This window comes from Engystomops pustulosus, chromosome 4, assembly GCF_040894005.1.
Source record: "Engystomops pustulosus chromosome 4, aEngPut4.maternal, whole genome shotgun sequence".
NCBI lineage: Eukaryota > Metazoa > Chordata > Amphibia > Anura > Leptodactylidae > Engystomops > Engystomops pustulosus.
In genome coordinates this window covers 151652560-151674501 of record NC_092414.1, presented here as the reverse complement: position 1 = coordinate 151674501, position 21942 = coordinate 151652560, and the positions used below count along the sequence as shown (strand labels likewise).

At 39.8% G+C, this 21942-nt stretch overlaps 1 protein-coding gene across 2 annotated transcripts in view; it reads right to left on the bottom strand.

The window, feature by feature from the left end:
• Positions 1-21942, bottom strand: part of ADAM10 (ADAM metallopeptidase domain 10) — a 98819-nt gene that overhangs the window by 29124 nt on the left and 47753 nt on the right. For both annotated transcript variants that reach the window (XM_072148114.1, XM_072148115.1), the window contains exons 3-4: positions 6284-6402; positions 4324-4482 (exon numbers count right to left, since the gene is read on the bottom strand). In XM_072148114.1, coding sequence (XP_072004215.1) covers positions 4324-4482; positions 6284-6402 — 278 coding nt within the window. The remainder of the gene's footprint in view (positions 1-4323; positions 4483-6283; positions 6403-21942) is intronic.

The window sequence follows — 21942 nt, the reverse complement described above, 5'->3', positions numbered from 1 at the left end:
TAACGCAACAATCAAAGTTGTAGATTAACCCTGAAGGCATCAAAACTTTGAATTAACAAATGTGGAATTAGATACTTAACAAAAAAAAGTGTGAAACAACTGAAAATATGTCTTATATTCTAGGTTCTTCAAAGTAGCCACCTTTTGCTGTGATTACTGCTTTGCACACTCTTGGCATTCTCTTGATGAGCTTCACATCACAGGTGCCCTGTCAGGTTTAATAATTGGGATTTCTTGTCTTATAAATGGGGTTGGGACCATCAGTTGTTGTGCAGAAGTCAGGGGGATAAACAGCTGATAGTCCTATTGAATAGACTGAGGGTGCAGTCACACATTGCAGTTAAAACTGCATCACACTCAGTATTGAGGTGGTTTAGCTGCAGTTTTGTCAATTTAACAGGTGAAAGACAAACTGAACAGGTGAATGGGATTTGTGGAGTAGGTTTCAGTTCAAGTCTTTCACCTGTTAAATTGACAAAACTGCACCTAAAACCACCACAATACTGATTGTGATGCAGTTTTAACTGCAACTTGTCACCGCACCCTTAGCTTTTTTTCTAGCAACAATAAAATTCTGAGTAAAGAAAAACGAGTGGCCATTATAACTAAGAAATGAAGGTCAGTCAGTTCAAAAAATTGGTAAAACTTTAAAAGTATCCCCAAGTGCAATGGCAAAAACCATCAAGCGCCTGTACACTTCCCACTTTAGTAGTTCTAATCTTTCTCTGTGCTACAGTCATTGCTGTTCTCTAACTATGATCACCACGTTTTGTGTAAAAGCTGTTTTAGTAGTATGGTGTACCTTGTGCAAAAAAATATCCATCAATTTATGATCAATGGAGATAACATTATTTTTGAGGGAAAAAAAAATAAATCAAGTGATCATACATTGTTCTCTAATTTTGATCTTGTGTGTGTAATATATACACATACACTGTACTCTAATATACAATAATATAATATTATATTTCTGTATGTCCCCTATGATTTGTAAAGTGCAGCAGAATTTGATGGCGCCATAAAGATTATTATTATTATAGACACAATATATATTATATTACATTACAGTTTATTAATAGGGATAAAACACCTGTAGTAGGCTTAGAAAGCTTACACAAAATTCTTAGTACATCCTTTGAAGACAGAAACCAAAAGCACAAGTCTGAATTGATAGCAATTTACCTCCTAAGGTGGAGTTTTCCTACCACAAACTGCATTGTACAGAAGGATTGTGAGAACAAGACGAGAACCAATATCAAATGCAGCATGCCAGCAACCACAATTGTCGTTGGTTTATCTGCTCGTATCAAGCAGTGGACCTTCAAGCACCATAATGTAATATTAACTTGTGAAGCAATACAGTAACGCTCATGTACCCGAGACTCTTTACCGCGCAGGAGATTTGTACAACAGAAAGAAAAGTAAAAGTTTTTTCTTTTTAAGATGTGATATTTTCGATATGCTCCCTATAACCTCTGAATGGGCTATAGCTTCTTGGTATTGCAGCTCAGTTACATGCAACGTGAAGGATTAACATGACATCAAAGGCCCGTGAAGGTCACGGTACTGCTGCAACCGCTTCAAACAGCTGACCAGGGGGGTTATGGGACCCCTGCTTATGTTATCGAGGATCACTTACATTCGTTAGATAAGTAATCAATTTTCTCAATAATCAATATAAACACAATTCACTCCTTGGGAATTAAAGTTTTTGGCTATTTTGGGAAAAAGAAAAAATAAAAAAAAATTTTTTTTTGCCTTCCCAGTACTTTATGTCTGCCTGGGTCTGCTGTATTGTAGGTCTGGCTTGGGGGTCTCCAGTATTATACCGTCTGGTTTTATGGGGAGAGGGATGTTTCCAGAATTATTCACGTCTGGTTTGTGCACTGCATCTGCCGTCTGTTAGTTATTGGACAAATACAGTATTCTGTGTCATTTGTGTTGCACTGTGGATTTCTGCACATTTAGGGTTATGGAGTCGGCAATCTAAGGAGTCAGCGTGAGCAGATTTTTGTGGAAAGGCATGACTAAAAATGCAATTCAAAACTTCTCTATTATTCACCCCAAAAATGTGTGAATAAATTGAACAGAATATCATCATTCCCTTATAAAATTTTCTTTATGTAGCCCATGTGACCATTATTCATGCGACTTCTATCATTTTCAGCTTAGGGCATTACAACTGTCCATTTTTCATCACAGTGTTAAAAGAGTTCTGTCCGATTTCTGTTGTTCCAAGTTGGTTGGCGGTAGTTCTCCCAGTAACTATGTGTATATGCACATGTGTCATATACAGAACACAGAAAGGGGATATTGGCATAGCTGCTTCTCTTCTTGCACTCACTGCATAGCCAGATATAATCACCTCTGCCCATATGGCAGTAATAATAACAATTAAAAGACTTCCTTGCATTGTTATCTCTAGTCATTCTTCAATATAATTCAGAAACAAAAAGCCCCGGCATTTACAACAATCAAAAAAATCTCAGGTGAGATACTAAAAACAACCAAAAACAAACCACAGAAATTCAGATGGAAAATATGTCTCTTACACTTGCATGCGGGACAAGGAGTGAATAAATTAAAATTGGTCAGGGTCTCCGATGACACCCGTAGAGCCATTAAGGCTCTGTGTAGCGCTGCGTAATCTGTGTACGCTATAGAAATAAAGGAATTATTATTATTTAAAAAGGTTTTTAAAGCCATTTTTTAGCAAATTGTGGGGATTCAATAATATAACAAACAGTTCCAGCCTGAGGCACACATATAAGTGCAGGTGGTCTACTATCAGTTAATGTGATGGTAAATTTACTTTAAGAGGAAACCTACCACTTCTGAAGGAAGGTGTGAGATGTAAACACCGGGCACCAGCTCAGGGTGAGCTGGTGCCGGAGCTTACCTTAGTGAGTGTTTTAAACCGCTATATCGCGGTTTAAACACATTTTGATTTACGTCCGCGAGGTAGCTTCGGCGCTGCGCGCGCGCCTCCATGCGAAGTGCCGGAGGCGTCACGCGTGCACGGCCGCGCGCAGCGCCGAAGCTGCCTCGGGGCTGTAAATCAAAATGTGTTTAAACCGCGATATAGCGGTTTAAAACACTCGCTAAGGTAAGCTCCGGCACCAGCTCACCCTGAACTGGTGCCCGGTGTTTACATCTCACACCTACCTTCAGAAGTGGTAAGTTTCCTTTAAAAGCCAAATTAATTTTATAAGGGTCAAAGTCAAATCCAGCAGGAACCAATAACTGTTGAAATTATGACAGACTTTGGTGTTTAGTAGAAAAATGCTGAATTTGAAGCTAAAAAACGGTCTATAAATAAAGTGAACATATTAACATGCCTTATCAGTCCATATGTTTACATGTCAATGTGCTGTCCCTGTGAAGTCCACTGTCACACAGACTTAATGTCAGAGGGCAAGAGACACTGATTGAGAGCAGGGTTCCCAATTAATGGATTGGCAGGTCCGGAAAGTGTCCTATCACCCAGAGGCCACACTGCATTTTTCCCAGCAGAGTAAAAACACTTTCCAGCATTTTTGGGGATATTTTTAGTCACCAGGTGAGTTTGCAGCAGATTGTATATAGTGGACAAGACACTGAAGAATCACCAGCTGCCACAAAATAAAACTCCAGGAATAGGATTTCAGTGGACGGGATCTGCAGTTAGCAACACGTTATTTTCTCTTTATTATACATCTTGGAAAATACATTTAAGAGTGTAATTGATGACATGCCACCATCCTCTTCCACAAGATAGGAGATAGGTGTATAGTCGCTGGGGGTCTGACACCGTGACCCCACCTCAGGAAACTGCAGGATATGGGAGTTCGCTAGACCAACACAATACCCGAGGGTCTTCTCGGGTGCTCCTGGATTGTTTTTCAAAACAATTATGATAACAGGAACAGAAGGCTCCAGAAAACAGTCAGGCCGGCGCCACACGTGGCGCTTTTGTCTGCGTTTGCAAACGCCATAGAAACGCCATAGAAACGCCGATGCGATCGGGCCGAGGCCCGCCCCGGTGGGCGCGACTTTGTCTGCGTTTGCAAACGCAGACAAAAGCGCCACGTGTGGCGCCAGCCTTAGGGATGCCAGGGATGAGCAGACAAATATTTATGGACACATTACACTCCCTGTGAAAGCTAACAGGCTCCATAGTTTATGTGCATGTTCCTATATATCCATGTACATCATTATTTCACAGATGACGACCTCAGATAGTAAGGCAAAGTAAGCGCTCCATAAAAATATGCAGGGAAATTTTAGAAAAATAAAGTATAGTAAAATAAAAGTAGGTATACAAGCATCTAGCACAATACTTACTGATATCATCTTCATGATACATAACAGAATGAAATGGAACAGCTTTGCCTTTGAAATATCTTTCTGCTGGCTCCACGTAAAAGGTGCCTTGAGGGGTCTTTATAAATCCTTCAAATCTGCCGTTCAGCACAGATCCATGAGATAAGGTCCCATGTTCACCTATTAACACAACATAGAACCAAGTCAGCATTGTGGTAGCATACAGGAGTGTGCAACATATATTTTTTTTTTCATATATAAAATTGTATTTTTATTAAAAGTTGAACAAACATGATGTGATGGCACATGTCAGCAAATAAACAGGCAGTAAAAGATTTTTTCTTTTTTTAAAACAATACATACAAATAAAGAAAGGTAGGAAATGTCGGATCCGAAAATACAAGTTTTCAGCAATTTGCTTCTTTAACTAGGGATTAACCCTTCAACAAACATATTTATTATATAGCGATTCTCCGGTCTAAGCCCTTACCCTATAAAATGCAGACAGGTCTAGGACCTGAACTTACGCAACCAATAACCGTATGTGGTGCCTGAAATTGTTAGCCTCATAGAGTGTGCAACATATTAACCAAATGTAATCAAGAAACAGAGAAGATAAAGAAACCTTCACATTCAACCACAAATTACAATACTGGGAGAATTCTCTAAGGAAAGACATCACAACAGAGAACAAAAAAAAAAAAAAAGATTGTATTAAAGCACACTGTACATGGATACCTGGCTGAGAGGTATGGGCTTAAAATAATTTAAAATAAAATGTACATTTTAACCAAAGAGACATCAACAAAACATGTACAATGCTGGACTGCGGACTTTGCAGATTATGTTCCAATAATCAAATTTTTTGATAAATGGCCAAATGTATTATCCCATTAAAAAGCAGGTAGACTATTGTGTGTAATCTTACAATTATATGACCCAAGTTTTATTTATACAATTGTGTCATAAATGTGTCAAATCCTGGAGAAAGTAAATAAGCAACAAGCTAAGCAATTAATATTTATATATAATTTATTTGTTAAAGGGGTTTGTATTCTGTCCCAAACCATAGGATGGATCAATAATAGTAAATCAGTGGAGGTGCGACAGGCATTATCCCTGCTGATCATTGCCATGCAGACAGCGCCCATTCAGGCGGTCCCCTACTTAAGAACACACGACTTACAGACAACCCACAGTTACAATATTGGATAACTGGATATTGGTAATTAACTGTACTTGTATGTAACCCAGGGACTGCCTGTACTTTATAATTTGAGTAAAAAGCATACCGCTCCGTTCCTAGTGCACTGGCTGTATGTAATCTGGCTTTACACCACCAAATTACTAAAAAACTTAAACATTTTCCTAGTAACCAGGGACAGCTAGTATTGTGATCTTAAAGGGAACCTGTCAGCAAAAATGAAGCCAATAAATATATGGCAGTAATTTATCAAGACAAAGTGTGACCTGGTCACACAGGTGCACAACTCGTTATATTACAGACAATAATCAGAGCTGTGTGATATAACGAGCCGTGCACCTGTGTGACCATGGTCTGTTATCTATCCACTAGGAGTAAACATAAAAGCTTCCTATAGAATGACAGCAAGCAGAGGATCTAGAAAACCCTGAGGAATTGATACAGAAAGCATATTGGAAAACTGTATAACTTTTTATCATAAAAGGAATGACAAATGTGCTGTAATGGAAAAACCTCTTTTAGTGGTAGATTCACACAAGATAAATGTATTGCAGAAATTGCTTATACTTAAAATCAGTTCTGTTTTATCTGAGAGTCTGTCAGGGACCCCGACAGCCACAGTTTTCAGAAGTTTTTAATAATGGCAATATTGACTAAAAGAAATAAATCATTTTGGCTACACCACTGTTATACCTACTGCAGGGCATGACAGAGCCAATAAAACATATTACAAAAGCTTCAGTCACTAGAGCTGTAAATGTTATCACAACTACTTACCAAAGAGCTGCCCAGTGTATATGTGAGAGGTGTCATAATCTAAAACCTCTCCTCCCATTTCCACCTTTAAATCAGAAGCGAATAGAGACATATCCCTCTTCATCCGAACATTGAATTGCCTGGAAAATAAAAACAGATGTATGAAATTAGCGTGCTGAATTATGATGTAGATAATGTACATAGTGTTAAATGACACGGGATAGCGCCTTTCCCCTATTTTATCAAGGCCAAAGTCTTCCAAAATATCGGCAATATTGCAGTGGGAAACTATTACAAGTGCAGTATATACTCAAATAGAAAGAGGATTGTACAATGGCTCTGATAACCTGGTCATCCTAAATAATTCAGCACAAATCCCATACCATAATACAGTAACAAGTGATCATTCACACTGGCAGCACTTGGTGGCCAGGACTCTTCTTAGAGCACATACATACAGCAATGCCAAGTGACCACCCTATAAGATGGTAGAGCACTCTAAATGACTTGGAAAGACGTACGGAGACAATAACATTTGTGCACGGTTTTGTTTACGAACATTAGATATCGGCTAAAGACTGACAAATTTGTCATCAAAGCCATATTCCTGTACGAGGACATTAATATGTAGATGCGGTGGTTGTGTGCTGGAGCTGGGCGCAAATGTATGAACCAGGAACACTGTCGCCTGCAGCTGCTTATTAACCTGCTACGTCCTATTGAAATGCAGAGAATATAAGTAATTGGATTGCTTCAGTCACAGATATGTTATTTACTATATAAATATGGCTTAAAAAGGTTTACGTTTTAGCTTTTAAAAATGTTCTACCAGCTGAGGTCCAAGCATTTCCCAATCACTGCTCAGTTAGGCCTCCTGCACACGGGCATTGATTATGGAAATGTGCTAGCCATAGTTTCATCAGCAATGTATTTATATGTGCAGAACACCCAAGGTAAAGTTTTGCCGCAAGTTCTATTCCTGTCTTGTGGACCTCACACGCCGATAACCAGGGGCGTAACTTGAGGGGATGCAGAAGGTGCGGTCGCAACCGGGCCCAAGAGGCTTAGGGGGGCCATAAGGTGTCACTTTCCCACATGAGAAGACTAGTACTATAAACCATACATTACAGTATAGTCCGGGGGATCTGGCACAGACTTTGCACTGTGGCCCATCAGCTTCTAGTTACGCCACTTCCGGTAACATGTGGATCACAAACAATGGGTCACCATTCCACAGTTTGCTGCCCATCAACGTACACGTGCACATAGCCTTACTGAGTTTTATAATACTTGACCTCTTGCCACTGCTGGAATTTTTGAGTTTCTCTCCCCACCTTGAAAAATGCATTTTACACCTCTAATTTACTCTTTCGGTTGATATGATCATGGAGATACCATATTTATATAGGTTTTATAAAGTTATAATAGATAGGAAAAAAAAAAAAAAAAAATTTTTGTTTTTAAAAATGTATTTGTTTTGCCATATTCTAACGCCAATAACCTTTTCATATTTCGGTGTACGGTCTGTGTAATGTAATTTTTTTGCAGGACCAGTTGACGTTTGTTTTCGTTTCTACAATTTTAGGGACCGTATAACCTTTTGATCAATTTTTATAGAAATTTATAGGTCTTGGAAAATAGTGCCCAAAACGCCATTTTTTCGCCATTTCACATAACAGGGCTCAGTCGAGAATAACAGGATTTTATATTTTGATAATTCAACCCTATGGAACACAACAATACCAAACATTATTATTTTGTTCGAATGGGCGTGATTTGTAATTTTGAAAAAACCTACATTTTTTACTGTATTTATAGTCTCCCCTAGGATACTTTAAACCTATACAATCTATTGTAAATTCATTGGGTCTCACAGAAGGCTCCTTCACAGAACCTGCTATGACAGCCATGGAACCCTGTGCGTTAGGGTGCTGGCTGTCATAGCAACCAGCTAACGCCCACCAATTAAGTCAGAGCTAGATCCAACATTGTGCTGCCCATGTGACGCAGTTATAGCATTTCATGGTACTTAAGGGCTTAACACCCAGGATCAGTGCCAGCACCGAACACAGCCGTGAGCCTTGGCTGTTAGCTGCATAATACAGCTAACACCCACTGTGTATGGAGTGGGCTCAGCCGGTGAGCCTTCCCCATACATCCTTAACAGACATATGACGTACATTATACTCATTTAACTAATTAGCATGATAATTTGTAAAAGATGCCGTTTTGGAAAATAACATGTAGACTTTTTTCCTTCATGTAAATTGTTGCTCAATGCGGAAAATAAAATAATGATCCCGTCACTTTACTTTTGCGGATTTCCCATTATAGCAGGCAATGGCAGGATTATAAAATTAAGTGACTAACGCATAAGAATCTAAAAAGCATGTGTAAAGAGGCAATTTTACTGGCCAATGATCATCTGAGTAGACTTGGATAGGATCAATGACTTGCGTGGCCTTGTCAGAGACCGGCTTATTAAATGATGATACTATTTTAGAATCGCTTACAGAGGAAGCACACCCCCCTCCCCAAGGAGCTGGAGCTGCATATAAAACGTATGAAATGATAGACTGGAATGAACACAAGCATCCCTCAACTTCCACATCATGTGGCAACTAGCATGAGAAGGAATTTTCATGTACTTATGCCAAAAATTAAGCTAGACAATCTGCAGCAGAAATCGAAGGCCATCACATTTATGGGATTAGCCCCCATTCAGTGGAACTAATCCGCTGGCCTTTTCCCTGCAGAATCCACACGGATAACAAGAGAATGCAAATGACTAGCCCTGAATTATCATATCTGCTGCGGCTGTCTGTGTTCTTGCTAATAAAGATCACACTTTAAACCTCATAAATTGGTGCGAGTCAGACATCATATCTGGCATCGTGTTATTTAATAACCCAAAACTGAATTCTCTCAGTTATTACAATAGAAATTGCCTACACAGCACAAACACCTTGGGCAAGCAACAAAGCATAGCCTCTGGCCCTTACAGATGTTCTATTAACATGCTAATTCACTGTATATTCATCGGGGAGATAGAGGATGAGATACATTATAAGACGGAAATCACAGTTTTGGCTTTTCACGTTAATTATTCCTTTTGAAGAATTGTGAATTAACTCAAGAGTGGTCCAAAGAACACAGCCATGTCATCTGGTCGGGTTTAGCTTTTAGAAACGTAAACGGTTAAATCTGTACAGGAGGCTGCCATAATGGTGGCCGATTGCAGTAATAAACAGGCATTCATCCAGACAATTATTAGGCCTTCCATAAACACTCAAATATAGACATGGAAGCTACAATTACAGAGGGCCTCTCAAATGAAAGGAACAAAGAGCCAAAGGAATGAGGAGCCCCCGAGTTGCCATGTAACGGTATCCCTCTCATGTCCTGCCGTTCCAGATTACAGTTACAAAGCTCCAAGGTATGGCGTTACGCCCCGCAGAAGCCCTCTTCACAGCAGGAGAATATTTCACAATCTACAGCCCAGCAGAAAGAGCAAGACTCGCTGCTGCTGCCATCTCCTCCCAGCAATGCGGCATCCATCATATTTATATACAGGCCAACAGAGACTGTCAAAGGGCGAGAAGCCGTAATGAAAACATGTACAAATAGGTTCAGGCCAAACATTATTTAGGAGACTGGCTACGCTTTATTGATTTGACTTCAAAAGGTCAATAAAAACACTTTCAGAATTACCTTTAGACGTTCCATAAAAAAATGATAATTGAAAACGTGCCATGGGTAACTTGACTTCTAGCGAAACTGATATAAAAATAAATAAACAAAATAAGGAAAAGGAAGACCCGGAGCAGAAGTGTTCTCAATATCAATTTGCCAAACCTAACTGGTCTTTCAGACAGACAATATGTAAGTTTTCTGGACAACACAATGTATTTGTTGATGATATCATAAAATGATAATTAACCTCTCGAAAAAGAATCTGATTTTCTACACAACTCTATAGAAGTAAATGGTGTAAGTAGGGGATGCTTGATTAAGTGCGACATTCCTTAAAGGACACCTGTCATCAGGTCTGTGTCACTAGTCCTGTCACCTCTACCTGTTGGAGCAGCTCACAAGGATCCCATCCCAGCCTTTATCTAGTTATTTCATACATTAATCATTGTAAAATCATCTATTCTTTATCATGTAAATGAGGCTGGTCACATGGTCAGAGGCAGTGATGTCACCCTGTTACCCCTCCCCTCTCTTCCCCCTGCTCATGTCTGTGTGTAATGTATAGTAAGGCATTACTAGTGTGTGCTGCATCTGCTGACATGCTGCATCCTCCTAATATACAGGTGAGGGACAGACATCAGCTACACATGAATCTGGCATGTTCTGCTGTAACATGGCTGCCTGGAGCTGCTGTATCTCTCCTATACGCACACACAGGCTGCAGGGGGCGTGGCCACCAGCACCAGGAAACACATCATTATACGGGCTGTCAGTCATGCACTGGGGGTGTGGCTGTGCCTCCCACTCATGAATAGAGTGGACAGCTTGAATATGCTAATGACTCATTGGACATTTCACAGGTCATTTGCATACAGCTTTAGGACCTCATTGCTTAGGTTTACAGGCATGTAGAGGGACAATGAAGGGATAGAGGCAATGCTCTCTAATGGCAGTTTATGAAAATATATTTAGTTTAGGGTGGTTATTTTGCATGACGGGTTCTCTTTAAAAGGGTTGTACCAACTATTTAAATTATTCAAATGCAAAGATTAGGAAAAAACAAGATGTTCAGTGGAAGTTCCGTTCTCACTAATTAATGGATAAAAAGGTTATTCATGTGTTCCATTCAATTGTTCATGCGTTCCATTCAATTGTATATTAGTTTTAGGGATACCCGAGCAGTGCTCTGCAATATCCAACACCTATTAAAAGGAGTCAGGGGATGCAGGCGACCCTACCCAGTCATCCTGTGGATGGGGGATAACAAAGGAAATCTACCATCAAAATTCAGCCTGATAAACCAGGGACACTTACTGATAGATCCAGGCACCAAGGCTGTGGTAATCTTATATTTGTTATCCATGGCCTCTTGCCTTCCAAAATCAACTCTTAAAATTATGCTTGTGATCCAGCCCAGAGGGGCTCTGGTGAGCATTTGTAGAGCTCATCAGGGCTGTAAATACACAGGCTGTCACAATGGGCAAAAAATGTCTCATAATTTTAAAAGTTGATTTTAGAAGAAGGGAGGCCATGGATAACAAATATAAGATTACCACAGTCTTGCTGCCTGGATCTATCAGTAAGTGTCCCTGGTTTATCAGGCTGGATTTTCTTCACACAGGGAATTCCTTTTCAATGTATTTAGAAAATATTATATCATCAGTACGACCTAATGGCTTTTCATCATTACCTTAACACCCAAATATTCAAATAGCTGTGATTTTCATATAAATTCATGAAATATCATTTTCCAAAGACTACCGAGACTGATAAAATGACACACATGTGGTAATCCTTTGGCTTCCTATTAGCCGTGGATAATTGAACTTTTAAGTGCCCGACTCTTAAGTATTCGGAATAAAAATAATAATTTTTCCTAAATATCTTTAAACATATGCAAAATGTGACTGCTATTAACATCAAATAGCGGCACTTAAGTAAAAGAGTTAATTTGAATATAATTGTACAATGTTTCCTCAGAAATCTCATTTACCCAAGTTATATCCTGGTGGGATTGGTAAAAATCACAGGGTTTGCCTGCAGGAAAACAACTTCATTTTATGTACATGTAGAGTCATTCCCAGGAGCCTCGTCATGTTGTCTCCCTCTAGAATTTCTCCTGGTGAATGAATTTCATCCAGTTTTTTTTAACTTGCTTACAAAAGACAAACAAACAAAAAAAAGATCACTCTTAATATATCTTTTTAACCTCCTAAATGCTGGATCATTTTTTAATCTAAAAAGGTTTACCATTTAATAATTTAAAAAATGGATTGTTCATTTTATTTTTAATACTTTGTTAGGATCAGGACATTATTAATTGCATAATTTACCACACGTCAATTTATGAGCTGGTGCATTGTATTCACCCCGCTGGGCACATTGCGCACTGATAGGCTCTGGCCTTGGATTGTGCACCATGATCAATTCTCCGCCAGGTGCTATATGGCATAGAATTGTGCTATATCTTGTGCCTGATATATAAATAGCTGACACTATACAAGCTCCATGATTTTTCAGCCAGATTTAAATTTTTTTTTGCCAAAAAAAACAATTTTTTTAAGAAATTCCATATTTGCCCCTCAGCATGCTAGTTTTTAATATTAAGCGGTGTTCAATAAAATCCATTTCTGCTGCAGGCAATAAGAATCCTTGGATATGACTTACTGCAATTAATCAGGAAAACAATAGATACGGAACAGAAGGCATAACGTTTTAGCCGCCATCAGGGAGCCCAAATACTTTGCCATTCATAATGTGATCTGTAACCTTTCAGTGAAATGTCACTTATTAGAGAGCACAGACTTGTCTGCATGAGGGGCCAAGCAGGAATTTCAAGTTCACATCTCATATACAGAAGTTGACACAAAGCACTAATGGTAATATAAATGCAGATCATTCCTTTGTTTCACAGGATCCAATCATTTGTTCCCTGAATGTACTTTGTTATGTCTTCAAATGACAAGTCAATATTTATAAATAAAAACCAAAAACAATTCGACGTCGTACATAAATAAATACTGTAGAACATCTAACAATAATATGTTCCAGAAGAGCCAAAAAGCCTCTTTGAATAATCACATAAAATACCAAAAGAAGAAGCAAAAGAGGAAAAGAAACACAAGGCTACAAAATGAGTAATGGAAAAGTGATAATCTTTATTACATATCAAAAGACATAAAAACTATATAAAAAATAAAAGATAAATGCATCACAGGATGAGATGGATAATGCACGCCAGGTAATAAGTCCTGATAAAGTAACGTATCAAAAGAGTAGTACAGATAATAAGTAATATAAGGTCACAATAGCACATATAATATAGCAAGAGGTAATAGACCATAGACACTAGTACACGTATACATGCTTACAAAAAGCAATAAGGTGAAGAGTGTACCATAGCTACCAACAGATGTACGTCCAACGTGACAAAAGACATAACATGATCAGTGACATAAATAAACGCCAAAAAGTGGCGAAAATAACACTGGAGAAACTATAGCAGATTATTACCTGGTGTGCAACCCCGACGCGCGTTTCAGCCGCAGCAGGTCTTTGTCAAGAGCATGTAAACATAGATAGCTCTGGTGTCATTGGTCAGCACCAGGCGCTTGTGATGAGGTGACAGGTGGCAGGTCCCGCCTCCATCTTGCCGATTGTAGTTTTTTTGAGAGCTGGAAACCCTGGTTGCTATGGGCCAAAAAAGGTACTAAATGAGGACCAAGAGGAATGAATACTTTGAGGAATAATTCCCAGGGACACCTGGAGCAGAACTATGGGTTTTATTTTTTTTTGTGTTTAGAATGATGGTTACACTTTAAAGCTAAAACATGGACCTTGAGTGTTTCTGGCTCCAGTCCCTTATCTAGTCCACTCTGCAAATCACATCTAGAATTTTAGCAATGTTAGGATGGACAAGATCTAAATTAGGGTCCTGATAAAACGTCCTTCCAAATTGTGAAACATACTGTAAAGCAAACAGCTTCCCTACTATTTTGTGTTGTGGAAACAACCCTATCCGAAAGGCCTTTCCTTGAAAGATTAACCTTTCAAGGGTCCTACTCTAAGAGATCCGGGATGTCTGGTAGAATCCCCGGGTCTAAAAGAGAACTCGCTCAGAACCAAGCCCTCTTTGACCAAAAGGGAGCCAATCAGGATGATCCTTATGTGATCCTGTCTGACCTTCTTCAAGGCCCTTGGGAGCAGGGCTAATGGTGGACAAGCGTAAAAAAAAGGAATGTTTTCCGGCTCACCTCCATCCTACAGGACATCGTGCTCTGGAATGTGTACAGACCCTGACATTTGAACACTTGCACCAAAAAATGTAATTTACTCCGGCACTGGCTGTATTCTGTTTCAAGTCTTTAATTTTCTTATAGTCCAAGCATTACATGATAAAAGCAAATATCAAGCCAGGCATCACCGTGTGTATCAGCAGGATACAAGCCTATGCATTTTCAGTGTACCGAGCACTCTTAGTAATGGTATAAAAGACAAGTGTGGATACTGGCTTGATATGCTAGTTACCCCACTGTCCTAGGCAGACCACATGTTAAGTTTGCAGTTCTGGTATCTGCCGGAAGTGGGGCAAGGAAGCAGCCAGCTCCATACAGCGCCCGTAATAAAACATGGCTGAGCCGCTTAGGAGAGGTGCTCCCCAGCTCTCAGGCAGGCACACAAACCTGTGGCCACCGAGCCCCCATCTCTGTTGTGACTCCCAACAGGGTAAGTGCCTGGGAGTAGCGAGCATACAACCAAGATACAACACAAGATGGCCGCCGACCCTAAAGTCACAAGATACAGGGCCTGGAACCACAGGCAACTGAAATTGTGTACACCAGGACTGATAGAGGTTGGAATTTATCCGTGAAATGCTGTATTTTTGTTAATAACAGTGAATTAGAGAATGTATTATTTTGTTATCCCAAGTACATTTAAGAAGCTCGTCTTCGTAGGGATACCTCTTTAACTCAACAGATATTAAGCATCAATGGCGCTGAATAATGAAATCTGCCAGGTATAGCACTTGGCAAGTTTGGTTGACCCAACAGACATTAAACAGCCATAATATATACATTACACTCAGAGGGGAGCATTAATTACTTGCAAGTTTTTCTTGTTATTCTTGTTTGATCAATTCTTGAGCTCTAGGATTTGGCTGGCGTTATCAAAAAACCTGAAGAATATACATAAATTTTGTATAATGGAAATTAAAAAGGCGCAGTTGCATTTTACACATTTTTAAGGCCTATTGAGCAAAAATTAAGTGCAATTTTAACAGGGTGCAATTGATTTACAATTTGTGTGAAAGTCATTCCCACTATTGTGCGAGGCGGTCTGCTAGGGTCTCAGGTGTTCGATTCCTGCTATTCTCACATTGATCACCAATCTAAAGTGTGCCTTCACAAAAAAGAGTCAATAGCATTCTGTGTAGTGAAAAAATAAGTTCATTTTGCCTCTGTGGCTTGCACGGCTGTATAAATATTAGGTGACATGCCGTAATCATATTCGCACCTAGAGGCGGGTTCTAAGGAATTAAAAAGCTCAACTACAGTTTGAAATACAACATGACACACAAAGGTCACATTCCCCTGTATTAAATCAGAGGTACAGTAGGGCCCTATATACCACAGTGTACACCTAGCAACAGCTAGAGAAGATGTTATACACAAGGTCAAATCCACATTAACAAAACAAGTGATCATAGAAAACAGAATAAAAATCCAGAAAATGGAGCCAAAATATATTAAAAAGCTATTGTGAATAAACTCAACTCAAAGTGCCTAGGGTTTCATAAAATGCAATTCTCTATGGATGATACAGGAAAAGAAGAGGGTTGCAGGCACATAACCATCTCATCAATTTTGCCATTTACCAAAGTTAAAATGCCAAACAGTTCTTACAACAAGTCTGAACAGGGTCACAGAGCTGTATGTGGTTTGGGATGTTACACATCCGCCATCTGTAGAATGATATGTATCACACATGAAATGCATCTATATTACATCCTAATCTGACAGACATCAGATAACCTTGCCGCTACTGTTAATGAAGCATCACACTGGAACACATTTTAGATGAAGTTATCTTGTTGAACTGATTATAGGATAATGTAGCTAATAATAGAAACTGTGCGACCTTAAGCAGCAATGTCAAATGCAGACACTTTCTCAAATCAATGGTAAAGCCTATACTCCATGACTACAGCTCGTACATGAGGTCTGGACCAGCAGCAAGTATTACTGTATTCCTGCCTGCAGCACCAAAACTAAAAGAATAAAGTTATTAACACTAAAACATTAACTCCTCCTATAGACCTTAAGCTATGTTCACACTGTTTTATATTGTCAGGAAAGTAAATCTGCCTCTGGTGTCCAAAACAACCATTGTAACCAAAACATTTTAAAGTTTCCCTGTGGTATTTAGTCTTTTTTTACGAATAAATGATAGAATGAAGCCACTCCCTCTTGCTCTAGGCCAAGTGTAAGCTACTTTCATCCACTACCCCACATTCACACTTGAACCAGTTACCCACAGGAAAGTCCGATGCAATGTCAACAGCCGTCAACACTTGCGTTTACAAAACATGCGCATCAAATGCACTTGTAAATGCAATGTTAACATTAGTTAACAGTTTGTGTTTTGTAATCGCAAGTGTTAACAGCTGTTAAATTAGGCAAAACTCTTCAGATGTTGCAATGAGTTTTGAAATGTTTGCGTTAAAATACAAATGTTAACATGTTAATTCTTTAAAAATCAGGTTTTCTAAAAGCAAAATGTTAAGTACAATGTTATTAGGCAAATCTCCCTTCCACGGTTGTATTGTGTCACAAAATGTAAACATCAGGTGTGAACACAGCTTTAGGCAACAGGATATAAGTTGCTTCAAGCGAGCATTGCGGAATCGTCATTGTCATCAGTATCAGAAGTGGCGTCCTGACAAATGCGTCTAAAACGTATGTCATGTTACTGTGCATTTTCCAGCTTTGAAAGTTTTGTTTCATTGATGTGTTAACACTGCAGCAATAAAGAGACATGCTTTCAAAGCTGTAAACCGCATGGTAACATACTGCACGAGTCAGGACACCACATGTGAATACACCCTCAGTAAAAAAAATTACACATTTTCCACCAAATTTCTGTCAGATTATGTTTCGTTGGGGAGATTTATCAGAACAAAACTGCTCTAGTTGCTCATTGCAATCAATCACAGCTCAGCTTTCATATTCCCACAGCGGTTTCTAAAAAGAAAGCTGAGCTGTGATAGGTTGAATTAACAACAGTTTTGCATTTTGCTCTCAGATAAACTTCTCCCCCCCATGTCATTGTGTCATTTGCCATTTCAATCAGTTTTAGGTCTCTCGCCCATTAATGATATCTCATACGAGTGTAGTCCTAGTTTACATCAGATCGCAATGGACCAGAACTCTTGGGTGTAATTAGCATGCGATAGCGCTTCATGTGGCGGCCTATACTGAAGCTCTGCCCCTCCAGCTCCACCCAATACATCAGGGGGTCCAAGGCAACAGATGAGGCTGCGCTGATGTATTTGCTCCCGGTATTGCCAATGACCGTTCAACACGAATTGCAATTACTTCAGGGCTTGTAAGCTAGAAAACTGGCATACAAACTCTGATAAATGTGTATACTTACACATACAAACAGAGTAATGTGACTAGTTCTGACAATACCGTATTTTTCAGACTATAAGGTGCACAAAAAATCCTTTAATTTTCTCAGAAATCAAAGGTGCGCCTTATAGTCCAGTGCGCCTTATATATGAACCATACTTACAGACAACAGCTGCTTTGAACTGTGCACAGGTCTGCCACCTGCTGGCCATTCATCCTTATAATCCGGTGTGCCTTATAGTCCGAAAAATACAGTATGTAATGGGATATTACTAGTACTGCAGTACATATAGTGATAGTGTATATACAGGGGCACTACTAGTACTGATAAAATATATACAGGGAAATTACTAGTAGAGTAGCATAAATAATGACAGTGTATAAATGGAGGATACCCTCCCCCTAAAAGCGGAAGTTACATCACTGGGGAATACCCAGAGTATATGCTCAGTGGAGGTTGGAGATGGATGCCATGCAGTTGCAGTAGTTGTAGTTCCTCCATTATATCCCCTAGTGCCTGCTGCAAATTCACCTAGAACTGTACACTAAGTGCATACATTACACACCACAAAAGATATTACAAAGTAATAAAGTAAACACTTGGGTAATGAGCCACCAGCGGTTACAAGAGTCAGGCAGCTGAACGCCATACACCACATCTGTGTGGCTTTATAAAAATGCCAGACATGTATAGTGTGAAAAGAGGCTGTGCATATTCTGCAGCATAATGAGAAAATCCATTATTCAGTCTGTATACATAAGAATCAGGAAAAGTGTGGACAGGATCAAAAAACGGAAGGAAAACACAGGGCTAATCCACAGAGCATTGCATGGATAAATAACACGTACAAGCCGCTATAGAGAGAACTAGAACACAATTTGTACCGACACATCATGGTTTGATCCAGTCGCATAAGGTAATGTTGTTACACATTGTGGAACTGGATTATAACTTTCCTTTTCAAAAAAAATGTTTTTTTAAAAACCAATAAAAAAAACCTTGTGCTTATTCCACTATGTGTATCCAAGAAATTGCTGCTTGTCAGACAGTCTGCTAGGGCGATACGTCTCATGTGCATACCTGGAGCTAGAACACACTGTACCACGCAGAACCGTACAATCTCTGGAGGACTCATTTTTACAGTGTATGAGAGACAGTCAAACACCAACCACAAAGCCATGGGGCAAGGATAATACCAACCAGGAGGTAACAGACACAAGGCGCAAGGGCAAATGGTTACGGGATTACAATTTTAATGTGCCTTAAAAGGGAACCTGCCATCCAAATTAACCAACACACCCAAAATAAATACTTCATAAAAAACTATGATTAAAAAGCATTGCCCTTATTTTTATATGGTTCCTTTCCACGTTTGAGATGATATTTTAACAATTTGTAAACTTACATGCATCTCACCTGATGTGAGTCCAATGATAACAATGAAGTCCTGCATATTTAATATGACATGTACTGCCCTGCTTCCTTGTCACTGATTGACATGTCTTTCTACAAACATGCTGCTATATGGAACTAGTACTTAGGAACCAGCAGCAAATATTCCACTACAGACATACAGCTTCCTTCATTTTCCCCTACAGGGGCTGTAGGTAAGGTAGGTAGAAAGGTGTACACAATTCCTTGCGGGAACAGAGACAGACAGGGTCTGTGTGTGACTCAGCATTGCTACACGATTAACCACTCCCTCAGAAAGGTGGGGGCCGAGAGAGACCTGGCTATGCGAAGAGAAATCAACCTCGTGCTACCCTCAGAAAGTCACATGTGTGTCTCAAAAATGAGGGGGGGCAGGGTTAGCAGTGTCAGTAAGGAGGTGGGGTATACAGACTCTACTGCATCTCCCCACCTACACATGGAGTAAACCCAGATACACATTTTAACAATATATACCGTATTTTTCGGCCTATAAGGCGCACCAAAAATCCTTTAATTTTCTCAGAAATCAAAGGTGTGCCTTATATATGAACTTGTACAAAAATGTACTACAGACAAGATGTACTGTACATTTACCAGTGTTTAATAGCTCCATCCTCAGAAATTTCCTGCACCTTCCCACACAGTATACAGGGTCCCCAGCCCCTGAAGTGCCCTGGCACCACAACTAACAATGTGCCCATCCTGCCCTCCCCTAGCACGGAGAGACCGGAGCTGCCATAGTGCTGACCACAGGCAATCATCATCATCATCATCAGTAAACAATCCCCCATACCTGACAGCCCTGTAACAGGGGAAAGAGAAGGAGCCACAGGGAACCCCACAGGAATAACACCCTGGCTGAGGAGGGAAGGAGAAGGGTCAGAGGGAGACCACTTAACCCCTGCTGCATCACCCTGCATTAACCCCCAGCAGCCCATACCTCCGAGATCGGAGCTCTCTGACACGCTGAAAACAAGTTTCCCGGGAAGTGTAGCTGGCTTGAACTGTGCACAGGTCTGCTGGTCATTTTTAGGTACTGCATTTGATCCTGCGCCTTATATTCCAGTGCGCCTTATATATGAACCTAGATGTCTTAGCAGGCATTTATTAGAGGTGAGCCTTATAGGCCTAAAAATACGGTATATATGCTCCATGGGTATAAATGTTAAATAAAGTTATCAGGGGGACCTGTTGAGGCAATTATAAACCCCAAACAAGCCACCATTTTGCCAAAATAATAATTGGGACAACGATGGTTACACTTATTTTATTCAATTTTATGCGGACAAGGATAATCCTAATACAAAGAATCCATCAGATAAAATGAAGGACATTTACCAGTTTTCTGTTGTTCAAGCCCTGAAATAATCACAATGCATTGTGAAACGCCAGGCACTGTAAATAATTTTCCCTTTATGCCACCTCCATGGCAAGTGGGCTGAGGGGCCTGAAGGCGGCATGGTTGGCGTTGGAGTTGGCCAGCACAGGGCTTTCCTGACCCACACACACTCGCTACAGCCAGCAAGTGTGCAAGCCTAAATGGTTCTCTTAGGAGAGAGCTCCTGCTATGTGCTCCAGGATTCTTCCTGTTCAGAGGGACCTTGGAGGGATGCTGCAATAATAATCCAAATTTCCCCTTCCCTTCAACCATATTGGTAACCTTGAGGTGCTGATACGATTGAAAATGCCAGCAGAGTAGTTCACAAATTGCAGCTTCACCTGCTGTGTTGGCACTTTGCATGGGTTTTGGTTGTTTTTTGTTCTCTAAATGGTTCACCATCAATGCAAGTATGGCTTATTTTACAATTCACTGAAAAAATTTATATCTAAAATACCCCTTAGTTTATTTTTATTAATCTGAACAACCATTAAAATGGGTTGCCCAACTGATAAAAAAAGTTCAGCGGGGGTGGGTAGGTTTTAAAAAAAAAAAAAAAAAAATCCTGTACTCACATTGCAGTCCGGTTCCTGCACTAAGGTCTGCTGTAAACAAACATGGCATGGAAACTCCACTCCAATGACTTTGGGGCGGCCTGGTTGCTCACCTCACTGCTGTCCCGGTTTCTAAAACAGAAGACGGATGGACATGCTAGGCTATCCTGAAGTTGTTGATGGACCTTGGCGCGGGACACCAGGAGTGCCGAGGCGGGCAAGTGCAGGTTTATTTTATTAAGTCCTCCCCAGCCTGGCTGATAAATATTTATAATAGTCGGACAACCCATTTAAAAGTAATGGTAAATGGTCAAATAACAGAATTATGGGTGGGTTCATGTTTTTGACATCCATACAATTTTTCAGCAGTACCAAGCATCTAGAAAACTAGACAACTTGCACGGAGAATGATATATCAAAGGACTACAAACCATTGGCGAGCGACACATTCCATGTTAGATTAATGCCCTCTAATTACCACATTATTATTGTAATATCTCAATCAAAAAGAAAATAAAGAACAAGAAATTGTACAAAATTGTCTTAGTTCAACTTTTTTTTCACTCCAACTTCTAAAATACCTTTAATGAGCAGCGCGGATAGGAAACCAGATGAAATCAGAGCTTTGATGTAAAATGCACTCTGTCTTTTCACCTGATTAGAACACATGACCCTACCTCCACGACGCTTCTGCGCCCTAATAACGCTCCGTCTCATCAGAAAATGGCAGGCTGATTAAAAACACTTATGATAAGGCGCCCGTTACTACCTGCATTTTGGTACATTGCAGATTGAACAAAGTGACAGGTTGTGATTTATTCATAGATATGGAACTTAACCCAGCAGATTTTTAAACAATATGACAAAATATTCCAGCACCATATACTAGAGACACCAGAGCAAAAAAACACAAATACTGGAAAACCTCAGAGCAGACAATGCTGGAGATCCCCAGAACATAAACTATTAATACTGGAGACCCCCAGAACAGA